At 31.4% G+C, this 13550-nt stretch overlaps 2 protein-coding genes across 3 annotated transcripts in view; one reads left to right on the forward strand and one right to left on the reverse strand.

The window, feature by feature from the left end:
* Window positions 1–13550, forward strand: part of LOC125072250 (neurobeachin) — a 420639-nt gene that overhangs the window by 372008 nt on the left and 35081 nt on the right. The gene's annotated exons all lie outside the window — the stretch shown is intronic.
* LOC125072248 (facilitated trehalose transporter Tret1-2 homolog) overlaps window positions 1–13550 on the reverse strand; it is a 44194-nt gene that overhangs the window by 8664 nt on the left and 21980 nt on the right. Inside the window, exons 1-2 of one of the 2 annotated variants that reach the window (XM_047682783.1) lie at window positions 11285–11635; window positions 3297–3396 (exon numbers count right to left, since the gene is read on the reverse strand). In XM_047682783.1, coding sequence (XP_047538739.1) covers window positions 3297–3353 — 57 coding nt within the window. In that variant the 5' untranslated portion in view covers window positions 3354–3396; window positions 11285–11635. Of the gene's footprint in view, window positions 1–3296; window positions 3397–11284; window positions 11636–13550 lie in introns of those variants that run through there. The other variant, XM_047682782.1, reaches the window with a different exon arrangement.

Below are 13550 nucleotides of genomic sequence, written 5' to 3' on the forward strand. Positions count from 1 at the left end.
TGAAATGACTTAGTTTTTTGACATTTGTATGTTTATCAAAAAATGTAGCATTGCTCTTTGTTTAACTTATTAATCGACAATTTAAAACCTATCACTAGTAAAATGTACTAAGTAAATAAACTGTGAAACACCGACGAATAATCATTAATGTATGTCTAATCTTTCTATATATAATCTGCCTGTCTGTTGCTCTACCATGTCAAATCACTGAACCAAATTTAATGAGTCTTAGTATGAAGCAAGATTGAACTCCGAGAAAGCACAAAGGTTACTTTTTATGCCTAACTGACGACCAACCTCTAAAACGCGAGCGAAGCCGCAGGTTACTACTAGTATAATATAAATTAAATAAATGTTTTTTTTTTTTGCAAAATGTATTCAATACGAGCCGTATATCACAAAATATTGTAATAACTTGACAAGGCAGTTGCAGTGATTGAGCTCATCCGACGACAGTTCAAGTTCAATAACGCGACTCATGTCCACTACGGTGTCGGCATTACAACCTTCACACGTTGACACTAGAGATTACACACGACAATAATCACTTTGGAAATGATCAAAGTCAAAAATTCTTTCTTCTTTATTCAATAAAGAAGCGTTACCTTTGTTTATTGATAGACAAAAATCTACCACCGGATCAGAAACAAACCCCTCGGACCTGAATTTTCTTTTAATGTCATATTGTACAATTATTTTATTTATATAATATAAATATATTTTCGTTATTTGAAACAGTTTGGATGCGATCAACTAATTCTAAAGGTTTATCATCAACTAAGAAATGACTTCTTAGTTCTTCTTAGTTTTGTTACATCCCCAAAAGCTCAATTTACAATTGAGTATTTTTGAAACATGCATACATAACTGACAATTATACTGGTGTATATTCATATATGTGTATCGTATATAAAATTGACTAGTAATAATATGATATTTTGTGTTATTGCGACGTTTAATATTATTTTTTCTCGATATATAATGAATAACATAAAAATATAAGACTGAAATATATGTATTCATAAAAGAGCGCCGAGGCAAATATTTTTGAGATTTTAAAATAATATGCTACTTGTTTTTGGTTGCGAACCTACGTAGGTATTTATATGTCATGACGTTAATTTTATTTTGAAATTAAACAGGAAATTTCCTTTAAAATGACATAAATAACACACAATTAATTTCAATTTACTTTCGTATATATATTAATACATTTAAACATTCGAATGTAGTCGATCTATATTTCTATGTTGTAATAAATACTTTGTATTAGGTATATCTTCGTTATCACATTACACCTGAAGTTAAAGTATCCTTCGCGCGTGTCGGTATAACTTGTCGGTCAGTCTGCGGTTCAAGTTCAATGGCGCAGCGCATCACGGCCGGCTGCTCAAACTAACAACAGTTTCAGTTTATACTATTTTGTAATTATTTCATTATTTTTTTTGTTTATTACTTTGTTCAACAACACAGGTGGTAACGTGTGATATCATTTTTACTGTACATAGTTTTATCTTTATTTTCTAAATCTCAAAAAAATATACAACACTTAACTAACAGTATAGCCTACTCCCGTATCGAAACCTAACCTATCATAATACGAAAGTTCCATAATAATCGGTTTATTAGATTTTTGCGTGAATCCGAAAGAAAAATCAAGTCAAATTCTTTATGATATCAATGTGATTTAACTAATAACAGCCTTTGTTTCACATACGTCATCAAATTCAGAGCGATTGGATTATTCCGAAGTACAGTTGTTTATATCTCGGTATTTATTAAAAACATTTGTTTGATCTATAGTGGTTTGCTTTTAAGTCAGTACATCATTGGTTGAAGTCACAGATCGAGCTAAAAAAAATATTATTTAAGTTTCTACTTAAGAGTGCAACTGCCAATGCAGTTTTAGACTAGTGTAAGGGAATGGTCTTGCGCCTAATCTCTCTCCAGTTTTTTCGCGTTGCCATGCCAACGAACTGTGCAAATGCACTTGTGTGTACGAACATACTGTACTGTATCTGCTACTCCTATGGTAAGCCGTTGATTTTGTCGTTTTTGCCTAAAGTTCGAACCAGATGATGATTTATACTGTATACATATTTAATATTCAATAAGAGATATAACTGTTATATAATGGCGCTACAATCAAATCGTATCGTAGAATCCAACGTTGAGTCGTGAGAGGTCCAATTATCCTTATATCCTAACGATTATGCAAGACCTATCATTTCGATCTTATACTAACACAATGCTTCGTACACGAGCCGTTTATAATATATTAATTATAAGTTTTTTTGAATAAAACATCATATATTGCACAACTATTTTATTTATACCTATTATATACAAATATCAAACACTGACTTATGCGTATATGGTATTGTGTAACGATTTATTTAAAAGTTAAACTGAAAACAGTATCGTTAGAGCCGCAAAAGAGGTTTTTTAAGCAATCAAATACGAGAGTGCCTCTACCAAGCGTTTGAAAATTCACAAGCCAAAGTAAGCCAAGCAGAGTTGACTTCAGTCAGGCATACGGCCATTAAAGTACGTTACGACCGAATAAATGCAGTAATAAATGAATAGATGGAGTTTAAATAAATGGAGAATGGCGTTGTCTGAACGTCGGAACAATCAAAGAGATGACGAGAAGATTGAATTCTGAATAAATAAGATTCCTTAATGAAGTATGAAACTGTATATCTCAATGCACGCATTACACAATATTAATTACAAAATAAACATTTGACGCAAGTAAGTACGTGCTAATATGTGATTTTACACTCCGTGATAAGTATTTTTCCTCTAAAACAATGCATTATTAGGTTATCTCTAGTTTTCTCTTGAAGCGTAAAATACCGATATGTCACTAATTTTATTATAAATTAAATTAAAATTTCAACATGTTACACTTATAAATATTTTTAAATATGCTTTATTTAAAAAATTATATTATGAATAAAAAACAATTCTATATTAATTAAATTTTTTGAAAATGTTATCTATATAGAATTAATTTATATCTACATATAGAAAAGAAAAATACCACTCGTCACGTGATCTCCAATACTATAATTCCAATTGATTTAAAATTTACTATAGTCACCCGCAACGTAAGCTCTCTACGAAAAGATTATTGAAAATTTTAAGGGTATTATACAATGGGAGGTCTACCGTTGTATGAATTTTACCTGTATTCAAGGCGGGAAGCTAGTAGCTGTTATGACGATAATATATCACAAATAAAACTCGTAAAAGTTTGCGTGTATGATAGTATGTAATACAACATAGTTTACCATGTAAAGATCCCCATAGCGGCACACTTTCCAAAATCCCTTGATGCTCGCGAGCATGGTGCGCGCGCGTCGCTCCCCGTAGCGCGCCGCTGCAACCCTCCTGCGGAACCAAACGCTCGATTAATTATATATAACATTGACGTCTATAATATAATGCTTACAAACTTAGTTGATTAAGCCTATCAAGCGCTTTAGGCATTAAGCCATGGCTCGTGGTAATTGTTATAAACAATAAACTAGTCTATAATAATCCAACGTATTAGCAGTCAGCTTTATAATCCAGACAGATAGCAATCACGTGTCTATAAACTAGAATTATTCTCACATTTATTCTCGTGCAACAGAAATACTATCAAGATAACAGAATGTCGTTTTAGTCCTTTGTTTTTATTACTTATTTTATATTTATTTAATATAGGAAGGCTACCATAAAACATGCCACCTCATTATAAGTGGTCACCATCATCCATTTGACTGCCACTGCAAGAAATATTAGCCATTCCCTACAACACCAATGCGAACTAAGATTTTGTAACCTTTACCTGTAATTAAATTGACTTAAACCGGAAACAAAAACAAAGTATTGAGATTTACGGACAGAAACACGGAAAGCTTTCCAACCAGGTGTATATGCCTGGCTTTTAAGACTCTATCAAACATATATTAATTCATAACCATAAGGTTAGCTCTTTAACTATATAGACTGTCAAACTTGATAAAATAAATTTAGTAAAAACTTTAATAAAAGTTGTTTAAATATCGTAACTCATCCGTAAATAGTAGTTAACATCAATATATTTTTTTGCTAAATAACAAATAGTTTTGTTATCACAAGAACGTTATCGGTTAAAACTTATTTCGATGTAGGTCATCAATTTTCACAGACGTCATTGCTGTTGAGATGTTATGATGGACGAATTACGTCTATATTATCAATAAATAACTAATGCTCGCCTTACGATGTATGAAAGAAAAACGCCGGATACAAGTATTTTCTATTCCGATCGGGTGATGGTTTTTATTTTAATCATCAATGAGTAAATGTAATACTTATCAATCGAATAAATGAATTTGATACCTCGTAATTTCCCGATTACGGCGTGACGGAAGCTTATTTTTTATAAACACGACGTACGACTCGCGCGCCACCTGTACGCTTGCGATACTATTTTACTATGACAGAAACGTTCACGCATGTGCCAATTACTGTTGTAAGAGTTCCAACTCGATCCGATAAACATTTTAAACGTAAAATATGGAAAAAAACAAGTATATTTTTATAAATAGAGAAACTATATTTAGTAATATACCGATATCTACTATAAACTCTATTCAAATTCAAAATTCAAAAAAACGCATACACGTTTGAAAACAATTTACAATAAAGCGTATTATCATATTCTTCTTTTTCCAAAGATTCTCACTATTTTTTAATTCGTTATAAAACCACTTTATGGTTGCGATTTATACAATTTAATATTTTAATACATATTAATGCTATTTAAACACTAAAACAGACACGCATATTGTTATATATCGCCGTCGTTTTAATAAAAATCAATTATAAACATTTATACATAGGTTCATAGGCGTTGTATCGGCTTAACTAAAGTATACTGAGTTAATAGATTACCTTAAAGCTTGATATATAAAAGGTTTTCTCTTATAGCCATCTAAAGTGAATCAAATTGATCGATTCAACGTTTTCATTTATGCTAAATGGAAATATACATTAAAAGAAATAGGTTTCCTGAACTGTGTTCAGTACATTTTACGAGCACACGCTCACATCTAATTCAAAAGATACGCGAATATAAATAACTTCAACGTGCGTAGATACCAACCGAATTGACCGCTGTTTACGTTTCGATTGAACAAACGCTTCTTCTCAGCGCTATGTTCTGATATATGATTAGAACTATAATTGTTTAAATAACAATTACAAAAGGTCAGTGTAATGAAATCTAAACAATAGTTTGGTTTAATTAAAACTGCCTTGTAAGCAAATCAATATATATTTCGTTTATTGCTACGTATTATTATCAAGAATTCTTTAATTCGTAGTAGTGGTTATATGAGCATTTAATAATCTCATCACTTATCAATATTGAATTGTAATATTATTTGTGCCGAAACTGTAATGTTATGCCCTTGGCCTTGAAATTACATTGGCAAACTCATCATTCAAACGGGTACACGGCAATACTTGACGGCACTTCTACAGCAGTCACAGACTTAAGCTCGGTAAGCTGGAGAGGTAGCTTACTGTATGATATAAATTCTCTAAATCCTATAATAAATAAATCAAAATATGTTTTTTTTATTGAACCATTAATTATTATTGGTCATGAAAACCAAATGCGCTATTTTTATTCGTCTGTCAGTTGACATTAGAACAGCATCCCGTACATAAATACTATGTAATTACTTATGTAAATGATACAAAATACATACATACAATATCCAACATAAATCATATTTAATATCCAATAAACGAGTACAGCACATTTGCGACATTCACTTCCTCGACAAACGATCTCAAATATTCATTTCCGAGTCGCTAAGAGGAAATTCGTACTTAGCGATTCGTGTCGAGTTTGTCACGTGATACAATTTCAGATAGTATCTGTATCTATCCATAGTTTTATACTAACAAATTTATCTTTTATGCTCTGTCGGAACCTATATTTAACGAGTTACGAGTTCCGAGTTGGTAAAGTCGACTTCGGAACTTAGGACTCTTGTTTACATTAATGTTTTTGAAATAAGCTTCGTAGACAATTCCAGCATCGGCGGTACACGAAACGAGTCGTTTCTTGAATATAATAACCGGATGTTGTCAATTTCTTTTATATGTTGTTATACAGCTGTGCATTGTAGTTTAATAATTAATTGTATTGAAATTACAATTGCCTTTAATTTAAATCATTAAACAAATTGTTCTAATTTAAACTAAAATGCTAGACGACACCACATGCATACGCATATTACATATTTGACGTAAATTTATAATTTTAGTAGCAAGTTAATAGTATTCGATTAGCAAGTATTAGTATTAGATTGTCATTTTTTTTTAAATATTAACAATGTGTTAAAATACTAATATATATATATATACCTATATTTAATCTATTTATGTCATAATCTTAACATGAACGAATTAGCACTACTCTTAAAAACATATATGTGTATATAAACAAAACGATTCAATAATCGATATATAATTGTAAATAATAATCGATTCGTGTGACTCGATAATGGTTATCGCGGTCCCGGTCTGAGGTCAGAACAAATAGAAATGTTTACGCTCACATTGCCAAGACCTTCGCAGCGACGCATCTTCTTGTGTACTCCTTACGAATGTATTTTACACGTTTTATAATGTTTGACCTATATTTTATTATTCATAGTACATGTTAATAAATAATGTTTTACATACTAGGCTTTCATGATACTGAGAAGAAAATTTCGATTTAGTTATTGTCTAGGACTAGTTATTCAGCGCTGTCTGGTGCGCTTTCTTGCTTTTCCTATTTAATCGGTGTCAGCTCATTATGTTTCAGTGTATTTCAACTGCAAAATATTTCATAGGCACAAGTATCCCGCTGTAATGGTACTGTCCAACAGCACTTACGGCTTCAGTAATCCGTTGTTAAATCGCTAAAAGCGCTAAAATCTGTTGGTATTAATAGTTACGCGTAACGAAAATACTCTCACCCATTTCTTGATATAGGATTCGTCTGTATGTCGCAAACGTGACGGTTTTTCAAGTAAAACTAAACTGTATCATTATAGGAGCTATATTTTTATACATAAAAAAGTCGACCGCGAACAGTACGATGTTGCTGTAGTTTGTTTTTGATTATGGTAATGATTTAAACAAAGGATTATGTTTTAATTAAAATATATTATCGTAAAAATATATAATTATATTATATATTTTAAAAAAAATGCTAAAAAAGTGAGTCGAACTAGCAGATAATTGGCATTGTTTGCATTAAGCAAACAATGCCAATGCACTGGCAACCTTGATACCATAGATGGTATGTATCTACATTTAATCATACACTCACTCACCTTTCACACCGGAACACAACAGTGCAGTACCGCAGCCAAGTTGTTGTTACCTGGCGGTAGAGCTATAGGGTGTACCCGCTCAGGGCCTTAGCATTAACTTAGCAAATACGTCATGAGGAAAATTACTCAGTACCATCGATCTCGTTCTAATTTGACCATTAGGTGATTAAGTTGACTGATTATTATTGTGATAATTGTTAGTTTAAAGTTTTTCTATATTATTTGCCTCAACAAACAGTTTATTTTATGTTAATATTTTACTTTATTAAAGTTGTCACAATTGTTTAGTAGGAATAAATATATACGAGTAGGTATGATCACAGTCTACTCTCGTAATTAAGAACTTCTAAAATTTAAATGTACCTGTCAATATTAAAGCACGATATTATTTATTCGACGCCACTAAAATATTAGTTATATAATAATACTTAGTCGTGTGTGTGGACTATGTGCAAAACCGTCTAAATATCACACATCACAAATTCTACCGCCAAACAACAGTACTCAGTATTGTTATGTTTCGATTGAAGAGTGAGTAGTTGTGAGTGCTATTATTATTTTATATTACATTTCTTACGGCACCAATGTATATGCGATGGTGGCCACTCACCATCGACTTCCACTTTTTTTTATAAAGATAATAAGTATGCAGTTCTTTTTTGCGGATTGTGTCTTCGAAGTAATTAATATTGACTTGGATCAGAAGATATAATCATGTTTAATATCTTATAATAATATCTCTCTCTCGTCGAAGGAGTTTTTGTGTATTTTATATACACGACTATGTCAAGTCTTAATCTAATTAGCAGCTGCATTTTTTTTTATTTGACATTGATGGAACGAAGAATATTTTGTAATAGATTGAATTATGTTTGTCATAACTTCGGCTGTAGAAAGTAAAATTAAGTATTTGTCTCGACGTGTTAAAGGAATGTCACTTTGAAAGGAATTGGAATACGTAAAATGAAAAAAAAAAAAAACATTTCTTTATGAGAAATTTACACTACGAAATAAAAGTCATCTACACCAAATCTATATTAAATCTCTGTCTAAATAAATAAACTGTCAAATCTTTATACAATCAGACAATATATGTTCTTTTATATATATATATATAAATTACTCTTGATCACAAAAAATTACTTATGCTAAGCTATATTTATAATAATTATAAAATAAATTTAATAAACTTGTTCTGCTTGTGTATATCATTTTATCTGATTATGATATCGTTATGGCGTCATGCGACAATTGAAAAAACAGACATATATTAATGTCATTTGAATTTTTAAATGAAGAAGCGTATCGTTTTAATTAGTACAATTTTGACATTTACCATCAATAAACGACACCAATGAAGTATCGTCTTTACCATAAGGCCACACGGGGCGCGGGCTCAGGGGGTCGCATTCTCTTGAGTTCCGTTAAGGCTTATATAAAGGAATAATTGCTTAATAAAAAAAAATCTAATAAATGAAGTAGTATCCGCTTAGCTAGGCAACTGCCAAGTGCGCTAGTTCGACTGTACTTGGTCAGGTTACTTAACGCCAGGGTCCTATACTCTAGTGTACCCTGGAGCCCCGGAATGGACTAAGACGGCCTTGAATCAATGTCAATATGTTCGATGGTCTTAAATGAACTCCAACATGAAACATTCGGTTTTATAATATACGATTATTATAAATACTTGTCATCATATAACATATAACATACGTACGTTTTAATTCTCGTCTCTCGCCTCATATCGACCTAATGCACAGCTTTGCGCCTTTGCATCTATTATCACGCCTCTTATTAAGTATAGTTCCAATGAATAAATATATAATGTCCATGTATATAGATTCCCTGTTTATAACAGGAGCAATACGTTTTGGCGCAACATTAAAACATTTGTACAATTTGATTATAAATGTTCGTGAGATTAATGGATGAGCATATTTTCTAAACAATGTCTGAGGTTTTGATGTTCAGCAGATATCTATACAAGGTCAGCAGACAACCTATTTCCAATAAACCAAAGTAAAATAAAATTAACGTAATATATTATTATTAAAATTGCAGTACTTATGTCAGTAGCTTATTATATACATATGTAATTTATTGTAATTCTATGTAATTCATGTCATTGACATAACCTGGCTTGTATTTTTCGCCCAACATACACTCTATGCGTTTATATAATTGAATAAAAATTTACTTTTCTTACAATACTGCTAGCGTTACTTTATAGATTTTATTGATCCATACATTTATCAAAGTAGATACTCGGTTTATTCTGATATAAAATACATATAGGTAGGTAAACTTGACTTGTGGGTAGTAAACTTCATATCAGAGGTATAGCTGGTAGCAATAATTTGATTTATATAAATATGCACGTTATGTAAAATACTGAACGTGTTTCCAAGTTCAAGGCTCAGTTGATATGGAAACTGATCGTTTTACCAGACTTGTTTATTATATGTTATATATGTAAACTATGCATCGGTATATACTAAGGTTCTACCGCACCAGTGCTATGAAGCGAAACAAATGTGACTAAGACGTTTGTCCCAAATGAATTTCAGGACACACGTTACTGAACGACATTAGCCAACTATGTACGCTGAAGATCTTATTGTGCCCAAGTGTGTGTGTATGTGTGTGTGTGTTCAAAAAGTTGTCAATCAACGAGCTCTGTCCGCGTCAGCAGCCGTGAATCAGAACGTCAGAGATTAACTGCACGTAAATAGTTAAACAATGCACGTGTTTGATCTAATTAATTTTAAATACAAATGTACGAATACGTTTTATATAATTTCGATTTGGTCGTAACGTTGATTTCTTATTTAGTATTTTTTCATTATTTTATATATGTATCTATTTATGTCATTCAAAGTATTATAACTATTATTATTTATTAATATTAAACTAGTTTAGTTTGTCTGCGTGTGTTATTTTCCCGCATTATACAAACATTATAAACTCCTGAACTTTCAATTTAGAGGTTACTTTAAAAAAAAAGCAAAACGATACGTTTATATATAAAATATTTTATGAGATTGACAAATTTTCGCCTTATTCAAAATATTGGACAAAACAGCTAAATTAAATGATTACTGTAATAAGTATATTTAAACTCGAAAATAACATGACATCGTGTTACATACATACATTCCTCATACGTTCCTCTACGGAGGATAACACGATGCTGTATAAACAACCTCCAAATCTTTGGGCATGATATACCTGCTATGGTTAATATATTTTTTATATTATTTTACCACAAAATAAAATAATAATAATAATAATAGTAGTACAAAATCGAAGCAGGTGGCTAGTCTCAAACGAGTACAATTATTTCGATTTATATCACAGCAAAACAAATGTCTATATTAAAATCGATTATAAGCGCCGAAGTTTAACTGATTGATTGAAAATTTTCACTTTATTAAATCAAATACATATCATATCTAGTTTGTGCATATTTAATATTAATAATTAACAGAGAATATGTTTGTTTTTTTTATTATTTATTTAACCGTTTAAAAAAATAATATTGGATTATAAAAGAATACGTTAATCATTTATTATAGACGTAAAAGTTACTATGTATTATAACAAAGTATATTTAATTTACGCTAAACAACTATTATTAGTTAATAAAAGATTCGTTAGATGTGAATTTTTAACATCAATAAAATTATTTGCTCTACTTTTCTGAATCCATTACTTTGTTTTTGACGCTATTATTAGAAGATCAGAATCGTATTGTCCAAGATTTCAAAGGTCATATAATCTCTATTTAAAAACAAATATATTGATAAAATGTTTATAATATATACGTATATATTATTTGAATTTCATTTTTTTTAATAATTACGAAATTATTACAAACGCGCCATAAGATTGCAATAATTTTGTCAACTTACTCTGAACTATTTCCTGTAATTGTCCCCAACTTGACAAATTGCAGTATCTTTGCACAAAACAAATATTTTTCATAAAAATTGTCTTATCACTTTTAAGAACACTATGTTTACGCGGGAAAACTCGCGACGCGCAGCGTTTAAATTTGGAACGCACGTGCGATCCCACTGGTGTTTTGTTTTTAAATTAGGCACAGATGATATCTTCTAGTGTAAATTTATTTTTTATTTATTTTTTTCTGTGACAATCACATCACAGTTAAAGCCAGGCGATCGACTGTTTTCGAAAGAGGTTGTGTGTTCTTGACCTTGCGCTGCTCTCGGGCGCACTGAAGCCGCTTTTCGTTCACACAGTCTGTTTTATAACGCACTGTTGTTGGAACTTTTACCGACTGAGCCGCTGATAACCGTTTAAGGGACGTCTCCGCCGAGCGCATTTGTTAATGGAATTAAATATTAGATCTGTGTACATAATTAATTATTTTATATTTGTGTAGAGCATTGCACGTTTTTATATTGTTTTTATTTTGGGTTTCGATTTTGTTTATCGTATTTAGTAAGTGATTTGAGATTTACATACCGGCTCCGAATACACAATTTAGATAATATTATCCAGTCCATAATTTTTTTTTTAATTTTTTTTTTTCTAATTGTGTACATTCCAAGAATGAACTGTGATTGGCTGAATGACGATGGCGGGGAAAAGTCATAATTTGCAGAAAATACTTATTGATTAATAACGTATAACAATTAAATAAATACATAGTTAATAAGGCAACTTGGTCATTTGACATACATAAACAAAACAGAACAATTATCTGAAATAACAAAAATATACGCTGTTAAACACGTGTCGCTGTCATGTTTATTTTTTATAATGCTAGTGTTAGGTCTCGATAGGACAGAACTGTTATTAGACGACTCGGGATATCTAGAATATTCTACAATGACATACGGTCAATACAGATGATTTTTAATATTAAATATATTTATTTGTAAATGAATTTATTATAGAACAACCAATGTCTGGTGCTGTGAGAAATAATAACAATTCTTTACGTCCATATGCCGTTAGCCATGGGGACTGAGATGTTACACCTTGTGCCTGCGATTACAGTGGTCCTTCAAACCGGATAATGTGTAGCACTGAAATTACTCTCGAGTAAGTGATCTACCTATCCAGCTAGTAGGAGAGCTAAACTGTACAGTTCTAATGTGTACGTTTCAACATTACGTACGTACGTTTCGTATTTAGATTAGAGAACTGCAGACACAACCCGAGGTCCTAAGATCTCATCCAAGAGCTAATTTTTTTTATTCTACCGCCAAACAGCAGTACTCAGTATTGTTGTGTTCCGGTTTGATGGGTGAGTGAGCTAGTGTAACTACAGGCACAAGGGACGTAAAATCTTAGTTCCCAAGGTTGGTGGCACATTGGTGATGTGATGGTGATGTAAGGAATGGTTAATATTTCTTACAACGCCACTGTCTATGGGCGGTGGTGACCATTTACCATTAGGTGGCCCATTTGCTCGTCCGCCTACACCGATATCAAAAAAAAAAAAGTTTTTAATAACAACCTGGTTTACACAAACACCTAAAGGCGTTAGACCAGCACCTGAATTCTTTCCGTTCCATTGAATTATGAGCACACTTGTGTTTTCGCACACAGATGTGGGTTGTAATATTATGTTTTTAGCTTCGAATTGTAACTAAATTCTAAATTCAGACTATTGAATATCATTTCCGGTATTTTTTATAAGTGTTAATAAACCATTATAATTTTTTTTATGGTTATGTTTTTTTATTGTTGTAAAAGTACAGAAAGGCTTAGAGGCTTATCAAGTACTAGATGGCCGCTAGTGTTAACGCGTCCCTGTAGGCGATTCGATAAGACCGATTTTAAGGTCAATGCGTATCTTAATACGGAACCCACATATTTTTGTCATATCCATTGGTCCGTTTGTTCAACTCCTGGGAAGGTCAAAGATTATATGTAGCATTGTGATAAACGAGTTAAAAGCTGAGCAAATACATAAGATAATATTTATTAAGTTAGACGAATAAGGATGTACTGGATATATTGTGTAATTTAAAGCATTGTAAGTACTATTCGTTTGTAATAAATCTGGCCCTATAGTAAGAATTAATCTTAGTTTTATAAAGAAACTTACCCAACAGTAGTAGTTTTACATTTAAATTAGGCCTGAGAATCGATTTGAAAGTACTAATAAAAGGCTGTTTCAGCAAAGTATATTTTGATTTTCAT

Source organism: Vanessa atalanta, chromosome 21 (assembly GCF_905147765.1).
Source record: "Vanessa atalanta chromosome 21, ilVanAtal1.2, whole genome shotgun sequence".
NCBI lineage: Eukaryota > Metazoa > Arthropoda > Insecta > Lepidoptera > Nymphalidae > Vanessa > Vanessa atalanta.